This window comes from Mobula birostris, chromosome 29, assembly GCF_030028105.1.
Source record: "Mobula birostris isolate sMobBir1 chromosome 29, sMobBir1.hap1, whole genome shotgun sequence".
NCBI classification, from domain to species: domain Eukaryota; kingdom Metazoa; phylum Chordata; class Chondrichthyes; order Myliobatiformes; family Myliobatidae; genus Mobula; species Mobula birostris.
The window spans coordinates 663,987-679,782 of NC_092398.1; the positions used below are offsets into that span (position 1 = coordinate 663,987).

The 15,796-nt window shown below is 46.9% G+C and overlaps 1 protein-coding gene across 1 annotated transcript in view; it reads right to left on the reverse strand.

Moving 5' to 3' along the window:
- LOC140190067 (tumor necrosis factor alpha-induced protein 3-like) overlaps nucleotides 1-15,796 on the reverse strand; it is a 40,631-nt gene that overhangs the window by 12,851 nt on the left and 11,984 nt on the right. Inside the window, exons 3-6 of the mRNA XM_072246520.1 lie at nucleotides 14,331-14,472; nucleotides 5,907-6,077; nucleotides 4,174-4,342; nucleotides 178-1,007 (exon numbers count right to left, since the gene is read on the reverse strand). Coding sequence (XP_072102621.1) covers nucleotides 178-1,007; nucleotides 4,174-4,342; nucleotides 5,907-6,077; nucleotides 14,331-14,472 — 1,312 coding nt within the window. The remainder of the gene's footprint in view (nucleotides 1-177; nucleotides 1,008-4,173; nucleotides 4,343-5,906; nucleotides 6,078-14,330; nucleotides 14,473-15,796) is intronic.

The window sequence follows — 15,796 nt, forward strand, 5'->3', positions numbered from 1 at the left end:
ACTCACAGCTGTTAAGAAGAGTCTAAAGGATCACTTGAACCACGGAGGCACAGAGTGCTGCAGACCAAGTACTGGGAGATGGGGTTAATACAGATGGGCACCCACTGGTCAGCATGGATCAGATGGGCTGAATGGCCTGTTCTCATGCTATACGATTCTATGATTCAGACTACTTACCGAGGCTTTCCAAATGCTTGAGGAAGCAGGAGGTGCAGAGCCTGGACCGATCCTCTGCTCCGAAGTACTGACAGCCGGTGGTTTTGCATTTTCCATGTTCTGTGACCTGACCAACCCGCAGCCCCTGACCGTGGACACTGCCTGCCATCTGGCCTCCTGTACTGGCCTTGGCAGCTTGGTGTGGCTCCGAGGAACTCTGTCCTGATGTTCCCTGTGTCAGGGTGAAAGCATCTGTCCTCCTTAAACACAAGTAACACCAACCAAAATTCCTCGCTTCTTGCTTACATTCGCTGCACCTCTGTCCCAACAAGTCCATCCTTCCGTTAACCACTTTGCCAGAATTTTCACCTCTCTCCGGATTAGAATCCATCTGGCCCCTCTTGTGGAAGCAGGAGGGACAGAAGCCGTACAAGGCCTCACTGCCGGTGAAGGGACACTCAGTATCTTTACACTTTAAGGCATTTGTCTCACTAAAGGGAGAGGTGCCAGCTGCAAACATTGTTATTTCATCCTTATTAAGCTGCCTGTCCGCTCCTTCGCCATCTCTCTCCCTCCGGTTGTTGAGGTCTGGCGGCGTTCCCTTGCTCTGGAATGCATCTCGACACGCGTGGCAGAACGGTTTGGTGAACTTTGAGCAAAAGTATGGACAACCGTGTGTCAAGCATTTCTCCTCCACAATGGACAGGGTGGAGAGGAAGTCGAAATCGCCTTCATGCCAGTTTTTCCTCACATTGCCACTGCTTTCCTGCCAGGATTTGCACCTCTGGTTAACAAGCTGGAAGTAATCCTGAACCAGGTTAAGGTCATCTGGTAAAGGGTTTATCAGCAGCCTAGACAAAAGAAACAGAATTCTAATGATTTGCTGTTTTGAAAGGTCTACAGGTGATTGAAACAGTTCTGGTCATCGAGCATGAAACAAGGTCAGGCTGTTGAGAACTCCATAATTCTGGTTAACTATCAGAATTGCTTCAATAAAGTGGACTGCTACTGCAAAGTGGAATATCGATAGGGTTTTTAAGGTGTATGGTGTGTTGGCTATGGAGGTCCTTCTGGTGAAGGTTGTTGATGAGGGAGCTCCAAGACTGACAACATTGATTGCTCAAAGTTGCTGCCTAAGCTGACAGGGTGGTTGAGAAGGCGTGTAGTGTGTTGGTGTTCTTTAGACCATAAGACCATAGGATGCAAGAGCAGAATTAGGCCATTTGGCCCATCGAGTCAGCTCTGCCATTTCATCATGGCTGATCCACTTTCCCTCTCAGCCCCAATCTCCTGCCTTCTCCCTGTTGTGTCCTGACCAATCATGAAACTATCAACCTCTGCCTTAAATATACCCAATGACCTGGCCTCTCCACAGCTACCGGTGGCAAAATATTCCACAGATTCACCACTCTCTGACTGAAGAAATTCCTCATCATCTCTGTTCTAAAAGGACTCCCCTCTATTCTGAGACTCTCCCACCATAGGAAACATCCTCTCCACATCTACTCTATCAAGGCCTTTCAATATTCGATAGGTTTCAATGAGGTCATCCCTCATTCTTCTGAATTCCATTGCGTAGAGGCCCAGAGCCATCAAACGCTCCTCATATGACAAGCTTTTTGGAGGATTGAGCTCAAGAGCCGTGTGTTAATGTCGCAATTCTGTAAAACCACAGATGGAGTATTGTGTTCAGTTCTAGTCACCTCATTAGAAGAACAATATAGAAGGATGCAGAGGAGATTTAACAGGATGTTGCCTGGATTAGAGAAAATGTCTAATGAAGGAAGGTTGTGGGAGTTGAGGCTCTCCTCCCTGGACCGAAGGAGGATGAGAGGTGACTCAATAGAGGCTAACACAAGGAGCATAATGTTAAGGTGTAGAGGGAATATCTGATGTAAGATGTTTTTTCTTTACACTGGCTGGTGAGTGTGTGGAACACACTGCCAGGGACTGTGGAGAAGGCAGATATATCCGGAAATTTAAGAGACTCTGCACCTGGATGACAGAAAACTGAGTGTGGTAACTAGAACAGAGCATCTTATTCCAGATGTGGGCCAGCCAAAGTCCTGGAAGCTACAAGATGATGTCCTCACTACTACACCCAAAACCGCTGCCTTTGACAGCAAGTGAGCTAAACAAATTCTTCACTCCCCTGTCCACTCACGTGGTCATTTCCAGGAAGCAACTATTGTCCCTCCGTATGTCAGCACTTCAAAAATCTCCACGGTTCAGGGCAAACGACTGGCCAGCATGAGACAACCCAAAGTGCATCAGCTCACACTTGTTGGAGACAGTCAATTCCTTGACTATCTTTGCAACCCGTCAGCCCTGACAGAGACAGTTTGCAGAAAAATTGTGAAAAAATGTGAGTGATCCCAGTGCAACTGCAGACAGGCAGCCGGGTACAGTACAGTACTGAGACCCGAGTACAGCCGGGTACAGTACAGTACTGAGACCCGAGTACAGTCAGTACAGTACAGTACTGAGACCCGAGTACAGCCGGGTACAGTACAGTACTGAGACCCGAGTACAGTCAGTACAGTACAGTACTGAGACCCGAGTACAGCCGGGTACAGTACAGTACTGAGACCCGAGTACAGTCAGTACAGTACTGAGACCCGAGTACAGTCAGTACAGTACAGTACTGAGATCCAAGTACAGCCGGGTACAGTACAGTACTGAGACCCGAGTACAGTCAGTACAGTACAGTACTGAGATCTGAGTACAGTCGGTACAGTACAATACTGAGTTCCAAGTACAGCTGGGTACAGTACAGTACTGAGATCCGAGTACAGTCAGTACAGTACTGAGATCCGAGTACAGTCAGTACAGTACTGAGATCCGAATACAGTCGGTACAGTACAGTACTGAGATCCAAGTACAGTCGGTACAGTACAGTACTGAGATCCGAGTACAGTCGGTACAGTACAGTACTGAGATCCGAATACAGTCGGTACAGTACAGTACTGAGATCCGAGTACAGTCAGTACAGTACAGTACTGAGATCTGAGTACAGTCAGTACAGTACTGAGATCTGAATACAGTCAGTACAGTACAGTACTGAGATCCGAGTACAGTCGGTACAGAACAATACTGAGATCCAAGTACAGCCGGGTACAGTACAGTACTGAGATCCGAATGCAACCGTGGCCAGTAGTGAGTACTGAGGGGTTCACAGTTTGAAGGCAGCTAGGGGAGTTTTGTGTGTCATTATCCTCTGGGGGAGTTTTACCTCCTGCGGATATGTTATGTCCGAGGATTTAAAGCTGTTGACTCACTTGTTGCATCAGCATTTTGAAAACTTTATTTTGAAGGAAGCCACATCTGTAGGCGGGTGTTGGTTGTTCGACAGTCTGTTTTTTGACCCTCAGTGAATCCGCTGAACCATTCTGAAACTAACCACTTCCTCAATGCCTCAGTCCCTATGTTGATGGTCTCCAGGCACAGAACATGGAACAGCCCTCAGTCCATCATGCCTATACTGATCATGATGCCAGTCCTAATGAATCTCCTCTGCTTGCGCATGGTCCATATTCCTCTATACACTCACGTTCAGCCTCTTGCACATCACAATTGTACATGCCTCCACCCCCATCCCTGACAACATGTTCCAGTGTCTGTATTAAAAGATTAACCCTGCACAACATCTTAAACACAAGAGATTGTGCAGACGCAGGGACACTAGGGGAGCTGGAGGAGCTCAGCAGGTCAGGGAGCCGGAGGAAGTCAGCAGGTGAGGGAGCTGGAGGAAGTCAGCAAGTCAGGGAGCTGGAGGAAGTCAGCAGGTCAGGGAGCTGGAGGAAGTCAGCAGGTCAGGGAGCCGGAGGAAGTCAGCAGGTCGGGGAGCTGGAGGAACTCAGCAGGTCAGGGAGCTGAAGGAAGTCAGCAGGTCAGGGAGCAGCTATGCTGAGCAATATTGCAGTGACTAGTACTGTGGACCGTCCTCCAAATGGAGCCTACCCAAGTTGTGGTTAGTAATGAGATACCCTCTCCCACTGGTGAAGAATGTGAACCCACCTGACTGCATTGACGAATTCAACTCCATTGCAGTCTGGAACGGAAATCTCAATCAGATAATCGCTCAGCAGTTGCTTCCCATTGACTTTTTCTGAATCTAAGAGAAAGCGGATCGGAAGCTCCACGCTCCCACTCTCACTTGGCATGGCTAATGGAAAAGCATTAATCTCTGAAGGAGAAAGAATGTGGAGACATTACAGAAGTATTCCTTGAGGCACATCCGATGGGTATCGCAAACAAATCTCTGACCACCCTCCTTACTTTCTCACTGGGAGGCCTCAAATGTAGCCAGGGTCGGGGGCATATTTTCAACAAGTCCTCCTGCAGGACATCGGAGCACTGGGGCTGCTCCAGGGGAGCAATGGATTGGGAACAGCGGTTCCCTGACCTTCAATGTGGATTATTGACAGATGACTGGAGAAGATCTTGAGGCCAGTCAGCGTTAAGAGCTCAATGAAATCTAAATAACGTACACTGACAAAGCTCAGCATCCTGGTGAACTTTCCCGAGAATTTCAGTGGGAAACTTCAGGAATCACAAGCTGTCATCAGAGACTGGGGGCTTTCTAACTCACAGATGGGTGGATTTGAGTCAGGTGAGCAGTGGGACGGGGGCTGGCTCGAACCTAGACAGGACCTGACTTTCTGGGGCAGGATAAAGAGTGGGCAGCCAATTGACTGACTCCTCCTCATGGAGGGGTTATGGGCCTCATAAATACAGGAGCAACAGCGCCCGAATTCTGATCTGTCCAAGGAGATTCAACGCAATGACCATGGTCTTTGATGAGTTATTGAGATAAACATGTGCACTTACTCTATCATTTTGAAATTACAGTGGATTCCCATTAATTGGGCTATCGATTATCAGGGCCGCCAGTTATTTGGGACAACTCTTAAGAACAAAAACAAATCGAAAAAATAGCTAGGATTCCCTTTGATTATTTGGGACACCATGCTGCTTAATTGGGACAGGAGACTTTTGCTGAACATTTTCTAACTATCGTCAGTTGGGTGCATTGTGTGGCCATTGGACATCATGTGCTTATAGCAAACTATTTCTAAATGACGTCAGTTGTGTTCAAAACCAGTGATTTTTGTCACTGATAGTTGGTGAAAAATAAGACAATTCAGGATGTTTTGCTCACTGCAGTTTCAAACATTCAGGCTAAGAGATGCCAGAAATGCCTGGGAGTGAAAATGAAACAATTTCTCTAGTTCAACAAGTTAAGAGCTACAAAGAATTTGAAGATATCGACAATCATCTTTAAAGTTACAATGAAAATGAAGATTTGGAGGATGCAATTGTCAAAAGCACTGTTTGAAGGCAGTCCATTATCTGCACCAGGTGTCAAATATTACTAGGAACAAATACACAGCTTTATTGTACTGTAGTAGTCTTGGTAGTGCTATATTTTATTCTGTATTTTATTTAAATACATGCTCTGTTACTCTGTTGAATGGTAGTTTGTCTTTTTTTTACTACCTTTTTAACAATTTCCATGAAACTTCAGTTAATGGGGCAACTGTTTAATTGGGATAAATGTACTGGTCCTGAGTGTCCCAGTTAACCAGAATCCACTGTACTTCAGTTTTGTTCTAGGTCGTGATACAGACAGAATCCTTGACCTTGTGATAAGAAGCCTGAAAGCTCTGGTCCAAGGGTGGTGCAGATCCCTGCAGGAAACTGGGCTCAGTTTGGGACTGTGCAGATGCACAGCTACTTGTACAGCATACCTGGTCCTATGTCATTGATGGTGATGAGCGGGGAGAAGGAATGATGCTCATAGCCCAGCAGGACAGGGCAGGTGCAGCACTGCAGGGGAGGCCAATGGAGGGGGAGGTAGATTCCCGCTGGACTCGAGGTCTTCCTGCTTGAAGTACTTTCCAAACTTTCTTCTGAGATTCCTTGTCCAAAAACAAAAGACCACAACGTTACCATGTGAAGGGTTCCTGCATCCTGGAAGACAATGGTCTACAGATGCAATGACATAGAGCCATAGAAAAATACAGCACAGAAACTGGCCCTTCAGCCCATCTAGTCTGTGCTGAACTATTTAAACTGCCTAGACCTTCTGACTTGCATCTGGACCATAGCCCTCCATATAAATGACATTGAAACATCCTCCTGCAGCACAATAACTGCAATGTGCATATATATTTCCAATGTCTGCTCATGGGATGTGGAGAAACTAGCGTTTACTGTCCATCCCAAAATACCCTGGTGAGCGGCCCTCTTGGATCACAGTGGTCCTCTTGGTGAAGGGTATTGGGAGGGAGGTCCAGGTCTGGCAACATTGATCCCACAAATTGATAGGGTGGTTAAGAAGGCATATGATGCAGATCTCTGCAGGAAACTGGGCTCAGTTTGGGACTGTGCTGGCTGCATGGCTACTTGAGCAATGTACCTGGTCCTATGTCATTGATGGTGGTGAGTGGGGAGAAGGAATGATGCCCATAGCCCAGCAGGACAGGGCATGTGCAGCACTGCAGAGGTGGTCAGCACAGGGGGAGGTAGATTCCCGCTGGACTCGAGGTCATCCTGCTTGAAAATTAGTCAGGGGATTGAGTTCAAGAGCTGTGATGGGTAAAACGCTGGTTAGACCACACCTGTTTGGTTGTCTCATTATAGGAAGGATTTGGAAGCCTTAGAGAGGATGCAGAGCAGATTGACCAGGGTACCACCTGGATTAGAAGACTTGTCTCGTAAGTGAGCTGGCTCTCTTCTCTTTGGAGCAAAGCAGGACGAGCGATGGCTTGACAGATGATAAGAGGCAGAGGTAAAGTGGACAGCCAGAGCAGAGAGGACATCATTTTAATGTGATTGGAGGAAAGTATTGGGGGGAATGTCAAAGATTTATTTTTCGCACAGAGTGGTGGGTGTGTGGAATACGATGCCGGGGTGTTGGTAGAGGTAGGTACATTAGGGACTTTAAGACACTTAAATAGGTACATGGATGATAGGTACATGGATGGACGCTCTGTGAGAGTGAAGAGTTTGATTGATCTAGATTGATTTTAAAGGACAGCACAATGTGGTGGGCTGAAGGGCCTGTACTGTGCTGCAATGCTCTATGTTCTGCATTTCCAAGCCAGGGTAAGACATGACTGAGAGGGGAGCTGGCAGGCAGTGGTGTTCACCTGCACCATCAGCCCTTCTCAGTGATGGAGGCTGCACTCGCGAACAACTGTATAGAGGCATAAAGAGAAAAAGAATGACACAGGCCCTTCGGTCCCCTGGAGACTATCCCATCTTCCATGTTTACACTGATTCCTACACTAACTCACTTTATTTTCCCCACTATCCCAAAACTCTCGCCTACTCACCAGAGGCAATTAACGGGGCAGTTATCCCGTCAACGTGGGTGAGAACTGGAGCGCCCGGAGGAAACTCCACACACCCAGCACCAGGGGTGCGGACCAGACCTGTGCCTCAGCGTGGATGTACTTGACCGCCGGCCTCTTTGCAGATGGGACACCCTGCCACTCTGAGAGAATGACTGCTCAGAGCAGTGGACGGATGCTCATCTTTTGTCTTTTATTTTTATGGGTTCTTTTGGGTTTCCCTGAATCTCCAGGTTGTATAATGTACAGTATACCTTTGCTGATAATAAATATATACTGAACTTTGCTTTGTCCTGAATGATGCTGGTGTGTCACTGCATCCACACAGATCCAGGGGAGAGAAAGGTGGGCTGGTTCTGGACCTCCTCCCTGTTCAATCAGGAATGGAATGGAGGGTGCATCACTTACAACAGGATACACAACCTCTGACCTGGTCATACAGGTGTCATTACAACAGGATACAAAACCTCTGACCTGGTCATACCAGTGTCACTTCCTACAGGATACACAACCTCTGACCTGATCATAGGGCACAGATCCAGGCATTTCAGCTCTCTGACTTCAGACTGGGATCAATCACCCAAGTACACTGATCCCGGTAGATCTCCACATCTCCAATAACAGCCCCACCCCCACTTTATCCTCCTGCCTCCCAGCAACACACATACTCCAGGACAGGAGGAAACCCGAACCCAAAGTCTAACACAGCCACAGGGCAAACGTGTGAACTCCAAAGAGAGAGCAGCAGAACGTCAGGATGGAATGGGTCTCCAGGACTCTGACTGTCGTGTGTGCCCCTCAGGGAGATGGTGACGAGATATCACTGAACGTCAGCATGGAACTAGGTCTCCAGGACTCTGACTACTGTATCACTGAATGTCAGGGGTCGGTGTGTGGACTAACTCCCCTGTCGTACAATGTCACATGTCACTTGTCAGCCCAAGACCGGATGTCATCGAGGTCTGATGACACGCAGGCATGGGCTGTTTCAGGTACAAATGGAATTCATTGCCAAGAAGGCTATGTCATTGGGTATATTTAAAGGGAGGTTGATAAGTTCTTGATTGGTAAGGATGTCCAAAGTTACAGGAAGAAGACTGGGGAATGGGGTCAAGAAGGATAATAAATCAGCTATGATGGAATGGTAGAGCAGACTCGATGGGCCAAATGGCTTAATTCTGCTCCTACTTCGAATGGCCTTATGGAACTGAACCTTGTGCAGACATCCCAGCTTCCAACTTCATTGCAAGGCTGAGATGATTGACCTTCAATATCCAATACCTGGCAATGCTCCAGAATGTGGTTAGATATCTCAATGTTCCTGCATTCACTATCAGCCTGACTGCCGATGGTTAGATATCTCAATGTTCCTGCATTCACTATCAGCCTGACTGCCAATGGTTAGATATCTCAATGTTCCTGCATTCACTATCAGTCTGACAGCTGCTGGTTAGACATCTAAATGTTCCTGCATTCACTATCAGTCTGACAGCTGCTGGTTAGATAGCTCAATGTTCCTACATTCACTATCAGTCTGACTGCCGCTGGTTAAGCATCTCAACGTTCCTACATTCACTATCAGTCTGACTGCCGCTGGTTAAGCATCTCAACGTTCCTACATTCACTATCAGTCTGATTGCCGATGGTTAGATATCTCAACGTTCCTGCATTCACTATCAGCCTGACTGCTGATGGTTAGACATCTCAACGTTCCTACGTTCACTAACAGTCTGACTGTAGTTGGGATTTTAGCTCCTCATGTGGTTTATGATTATTTTTCTTTTATTCCTTCATCATTTTTTGAATCAAAGGATGACAATGAGTTGGAACCAATCCAAGGATGAGAAGGGTGCTTTTGTATGGTAGAAAGTCTGGGGCTGTTAGGTGTTCGGTTGTCCCCACTGCATCAGCGATCTTCTCTCCTGGCTGGTCTTTAGCTGTGGCACACAGAGTGGCAACTGGCAGCCATTGTGACCCCTAAACAGAAAGGCCTGAAGAAGGGTCTTAACCTGAAATGTTGACTCTTCGTTCCCTTCCATAACCACTGCCAGACATGCTAAGTTCCTCTAGAACTTTATGCATTGTTCTCTAAACAACAGAAGAATTTGGAAGCTCCCTGCAGCGTCCCTGTTCCAAAGAAACCTCTGATGTCCTTAAAACAAGTTGGACCACGGTTAGTACTTAAACTCATGCCTCATACAAAAGAAAACCTGAGACATCCTTGGATTTGTCACCCATCCAGCACGTGAGATTTGAATCATCACTCCCTGACTGAGACAGGAGATTGGATCCAACGGAAAGGGACTGAAAATTTTCTGAACAGAAAGCATAAGAAATGTTGTGAGAACACGTGAGGCCACATAGCAGAGCTCACTTGATTCTTAACAGGTTCCGCTGACCTTTAATGCTGCCCTCCCCACCATCAAATCCCTGTGCTCACTGACAGTCTGTGAGCAGATACCGTGAGCTGTTCTATCTCATTTCTTCTGTTAATAATTCCACATCCTAAACCTGGAAACCACCGAAGTGAAGTTCCTCTGGGGTCAATGGTAGGACAGGAGGAACAAGATATGTAGTGCCAGAATGTGTGATGGGGGCAATGCTGGACCTAAAACTGAGCAAGTGGGTGAAGTGTCAGTGGGGGAGCATTTAGACAATAGTGACCATAAAATACTTATGGAAAAAGGTAAGAATAGTCTGAACTGGGGGAAGATTGATTCCAGTATGGTTGGATAGGAGCTGAGAGGCGGACAGGGAGAAGTGGTGGTTGGGCAAGTCTCCATTTGGGAAGGGGGAGTCTTTCTAAAGTTAAAAGGTGGGGGTTCAAGCCCAATGTGTTCCTACAGGGTGACGAGCAAGGGAGGCAAGTTCAGGGAACCCTGGATGTCAAAAAATATCGAGAGTTTGATAAAGAGAATCAGAAATCAGGGCTTGTTACACGAGATAGAAAGGAGGGAGAGGTCCAGGAGGACAGCAGGGGGGATTACAGAAAAAATTAGGAGCTGAAAGAGGGGCCACAAAATATCACTCACAGACATGAGTGAGGGAAATCCCAAAGCATCTTATATTAAGAGCAAGTTGATAGCCTGGAACTGATACTGAAATTCAGTGGAATGAGGGGAGACCTCATTGAAACCCATCGAATGTTGAAAGGCCTTGATAGAGTGGATGTGGAGAGAATGTTTCCTATGGTTGGGGGTGGGGAGGTCTAGGACCAGAGGACATAGCCTCAGAATAGAGGAGTGCCCTTTTAGAACGGAGGTGAGGAGGGATTTCTTTAGTCAGAGTGGTGAATCTGTGGAATTCAATGCCACAGGTGGCTGTGGAGGCCAAGTCACTGGGTACATTTGAGGCAAAGGTTGATAGAGTTTTCATTAGTCAGGGTGTGAAAGGATACAGGGAGAAGGCAAGAGTGGGAAAATAGATCGGCCATGATGAAATTTTGGAGTAGAGTCGATGGGCCAAACGGCCTAATTCTGCTCCTCTATTTTATTGTCTTAATGTAGCATCACAGGCGGTCCTCACTGTTAACACAGAGCCACAGCCCACCCTCACTGTTAGTGCCATGTTTCAGCCCATCCTCGCCGTTTGAAAAATGTTATAACCTTCCTTTCTTACGTCCCTGTATTTTTGTTAAAATATTTCTTTTGTCACTGCCTGCTTGGTAAAAAAAACAGCTGAGTGTTTTTGAAACAGGGAGATTCAATTGACATCTCAAAGCTGGAAAACTCTGAAAGCTGCTGTGAAATTCCCTTTCATCAGCTACATACTGAAGGGTAAGGGCAATGGCGATAGGAGAATTAAGAAGGGGAGGTCCTTATGAAGGGGGGAATGTCCCAAACTGTACTGATTACGCTGTAAAATCCCATGAATTTACTATTCCTGGGGAAACCTCATTACTGGCGATAAAGCACCTTGTACGTCAGAACGTTCTAACAATGGGAACTATTCTCGCTAACACCGGATTCTACTTGCAACACGTTGGCACTTTTAAATGGATTGACGATCTCTAACCCCAGGGACGTGGCAACATCTCCTTGGTTAGTACACTGCCCCTTGATCTTTATACTGGCTTCTCTTCATCCCACCTTGCCCCGGCACAAGAATCGGCAATCATTGCTTCGCAGTTACCGCAGTGAAGGACTTGATTTCCATTCTGGGAGCCGTTCGGCATCTGCAGTGCGTGTTGTGTCTCTGAATTCCTCTCTGAGGGCCTTTCTAATCCTATGAGAATATCACCTGACTGATATTCTGTAGCACGGACCAGACAGACCTGGGACATGTCCCAGCAACTCCACACTGGCATTGAAACAGCTTCTTCTCCAGCCTCCCTCCTATCCTACCTTAATGCTGCTCCAGGACGGAATGTTAAATCACAGCCCCATATAGAATGTGGGCCACTACAGCACAGGAGCACAAGACCATAAGACATAGGAGCAGAATTAGGCCATTTTGCCCAACGAGTCTGCTCTACCATTTCATCATGACTGATCCAATCTCTTGTCTTCTCCCCGTGTCCCTTCATGCCCTGGTTAATCAAGATTCTATCAACTTCTTAAATATACCCAATGACTTGGTCTCCACAGCCACCTGTGGCAACGAACTCCACAGATTCACCACTCTCTGGCTAAATTCCTCCTCATCTCCATTCTAAATGGATGTCCCTCTATTCTGAAGCTGTGCCGTCTGGTGTTAAACTCCCCCACCATAGGAAACATCCTCTCCACATCCACTCTTTTGAGGCCTTTCAACATTTGATAGGTTTCAATGAGGTCACACCTTATTCAGGCACGTTTGCCCACAGTGTTGTGTCGAACTAATTACATTAGCAACCAAATGCCCATCTAAACTAATCCCTTCCACCTACACAACGTCCACATCCCTCCGCGTTCATGTGCCTATCTGAGAGCCTCGATTGTATCTGCCCCAACACCACCCCTCGCAGCACAACCCAGGCACCCACCAATCTGCGTGTGACAAACTTGCCTCTCGCACCTCCTTTGAATTCTCCCCCTCTCGCATGGCCTCTGGTATCAGGCACGCCAACCCTGAAATCAACCCCTGTCCATAGGACGGAATTGCTCACTGAATTTTATTGAAGATTTCTGATTTTGCTCCTCCTCTTAAATAAAAACACTCCCTGTGTTTAGATCATCAAAGGTTCCATGTTTTAAACCCAGTTATGTTCCCCTTCAGGCATCCATGCTGAAGAGAACCAGCCCCCAAGCCTGAGCTGGCAATACTGATACTAACATTCAATTCTCCCTCAGCTCCTTTCCCCTTTTTACAATGTGACAAGTAATTACATTTTTTAAAATTTAGGTTTACAGCATGGTAATGGGCCTTTCTGGCCAATGAGCTCATGCTGTCCAGCTACACCAGGTCACCGATTAACCCACTAACCCGTACATCTTTGGAGTGTGGAAGGAAATAGGAGCTCTTGGAGGAAAACCACATGGTCGTGGGGAGAAGATATGGACAGCGGCTGGAATAGAATCTGTGTTGCTAGTGCCACAATGGAGTTACGCTAAGCCTGTGCTACCACTCCAGTGCTCTACAGTGCTTGTTCTCAGAAGCACAGTCCAAAGAAGAGCAGATAATTCCTGTACTTTTCCATTCTAATCCCATTGTTGGATTCGATAATATTTCTGGTATAGGGACCTGAGTCACCCATCGGGTGATCCCTACAACTACTGGCAGTAAGTTTGTTCCTCTTCCTCACTTCCTATTCGTATTTCCCCGAATCGTTTGAGTTCTTGGTTTCTGAACAAAATGTTACGCTTCACACAGGTTTTGTGTTGAAATTATTTTCTCAATTCCATCTCCATTTAATTATGTGTGTTTGGAATTTGGTATAATTCCCACTGTTACCAACAGCCCCTCCCTGTCAGGCAGATAACAAGCTTGTTATAATCCCCACTGTTACCAACAGACACTCCCCGTCAGGCAGATAACAAACTCTGAAGTCTTTCGGCGAACTGGCTTCCCAACATGGATTCTTTGGGACCTCAGCTCAATTCCAGCGTATCTGCTCTTGGCTTTTGCCATGTGGTCAGTCAGCGGATGAAACCCTTCAGGTGGTGCTGGTGGCCGCAGACGGGCAGTAACCAGATCACATCCAAACGCTGACGGAACATGCATGAGGGGTCAGCCTGGACGCTGTGACCTAGCCAAAGGTACCTCAGGGACCAAAGTCCAGGCTCCTGACTGTGTCGTGCCCACGTGCTACACTGGGTTTTGGGAAAGTCTGAGTGTTTCTAGCTGAAAGCAGGTTTAGGGTGAGTAATAGTGGATCCAGTGACCCAGAGAGCACGCCATTCTTGTGTCCAAAGATCCAGCTTCCACCCTGCCCACGGGTAATGTGTGTGTTGGGTTTGCTCATTCTCCCTGTGACCACAGACGTGCGGATTCGTGGGTTAATTAGAACCGTAAATTGCTGCTGGTGTGTAGGTAGGTTGGAGAATCGGGGAGAGCTGATGGGAATATACAGTATATCGCACACTGCTGTTAGTGATATACGTTTTGTGGGTGCACCGTGGTCCTGGGGACTGTTGTTTTATTTGGTTGTATACATGTACAGACAGATGACCATAAACTTGAATTTGAATGTGGGGAGAATGAGTGTTTGAACAGCACAGAGACACTGGGCCGTAGGACTGTAGGGGTAGGGAGGGGTAGATATCGACACTGTGGGGAAGGAGTGTGTATCATTGCAGGGGAATGCCACCAACTTGATAAAACTGATGAAACAAGCTTTATTTCCACCCCCCCCATGGGTGGGAGGGTTCAGTGCACCAGTTTTCATTTGAAACTCACCCACCACCACGATGATCGGGCGCCTGATGACGTTGGCCAAAACAAACAGGTGAACGTCCTGGTAAATGTTTGTCACAGCCTGGCTGGCTGCAGACTCCGGATCTGCAGATTCAATCACATTCTGCCACTCCTGATCCCAAATCTGTCGCAGGTTAAACATGCTACATTAGTTCTGCAACTGAACCTGACCAGGAACCTACCAGTCACAGTCTGAGAGAGAGGGGGAACTGCCTACAGAGGCAGACTCCAGGGCCAGTGACCTGCAGGTACAACCCTGTACAGATATGCAAATCCAATAAGAAAGTTTATACAAACCTCACAATGTCCTGAACAATTCCCAGGCCTTGATTTAGAGACTAATTAGTGTGTACTTTTCCAGCACACTCTATGTTTCTTTCAGAATCAGTGTCAGGGTTTATTATCACTGACAGATAGAGTCATGGAGAAGCGTAGCATAGAATCAGGCTATTCAGCCCATCTAGTCCGTGCCCAACCAATTAAACTGCCTACTGCCATCAATCTGCACCAGAACTATATTCCTCCATACCCCTATCATCCAAGTACCATTAGACCATAACCATAAGAGATAGGATCGGAATTAGGCCATTTGGCCCATCGTGTCTGCTCCACCTTTTCATCATGGGTGATTATTTTCTCTCTCAGTCCCAAACTCCTGCCTTCTCCCCGTATTCTTGTACACCATGACTACTCAAGTATCTATTAACCTCTGCCTTAAATATACCCAATAACTTGGCTACCACAGCCAGCTGTGCCAACGAATTCCACACAGAGTCACCAGTCAGTGGCTAAACAAATTCCTCCTCAACTCCATTCTAAAAGCACGTCTCTCTATTCTGAAGCCATTCCCCCTGGTGCTAGACTCCTCCACCATAGGAAACATCCTCTCCACATCCACTCTACCATGGCTCTTCAACACTTGATAGGTTTCAATGAAGTCACCCTTCATTCTTCTGAATTCCAGTGAGTGCAGGCCCGGTGCCATCAAGTGCTCCTCATATGATAAGCTTTTCAATCCCGGAAGCATTTTGTGAAGCTCATTTGAACCCTCTCCAGTTTCAGCACATCCCTTCTCAGATAAGGGCCTAAAACTGCTCACAATACTCTATGTGAGGCCTCACCAGTGCTCCATGAAACCTCAACATTGCATCCCTGCTTTTATATTCTAGTCCTCTTGAAATGAATGCTAACATTGCATTTGCCTTCCTCACCACAGACTCAAGCTGCAAGTTAACCTTTAGGGAATCACCTATCCGAATATGTACCTGTCCAAACTTCTCTTGAACGTTGAAATCGAGCTGGCATGCACGACTTGCGTTGGCAGCCTATGACACACTCTCATGACTCTCTCCTTAAACTTTTCACCTTTCACCCCTGACTCATGACCTTTAGTTGTACTCCCACCCAATCCCAGTGGAAAAAGCCTGCTTGCATTTACCCTATCTATA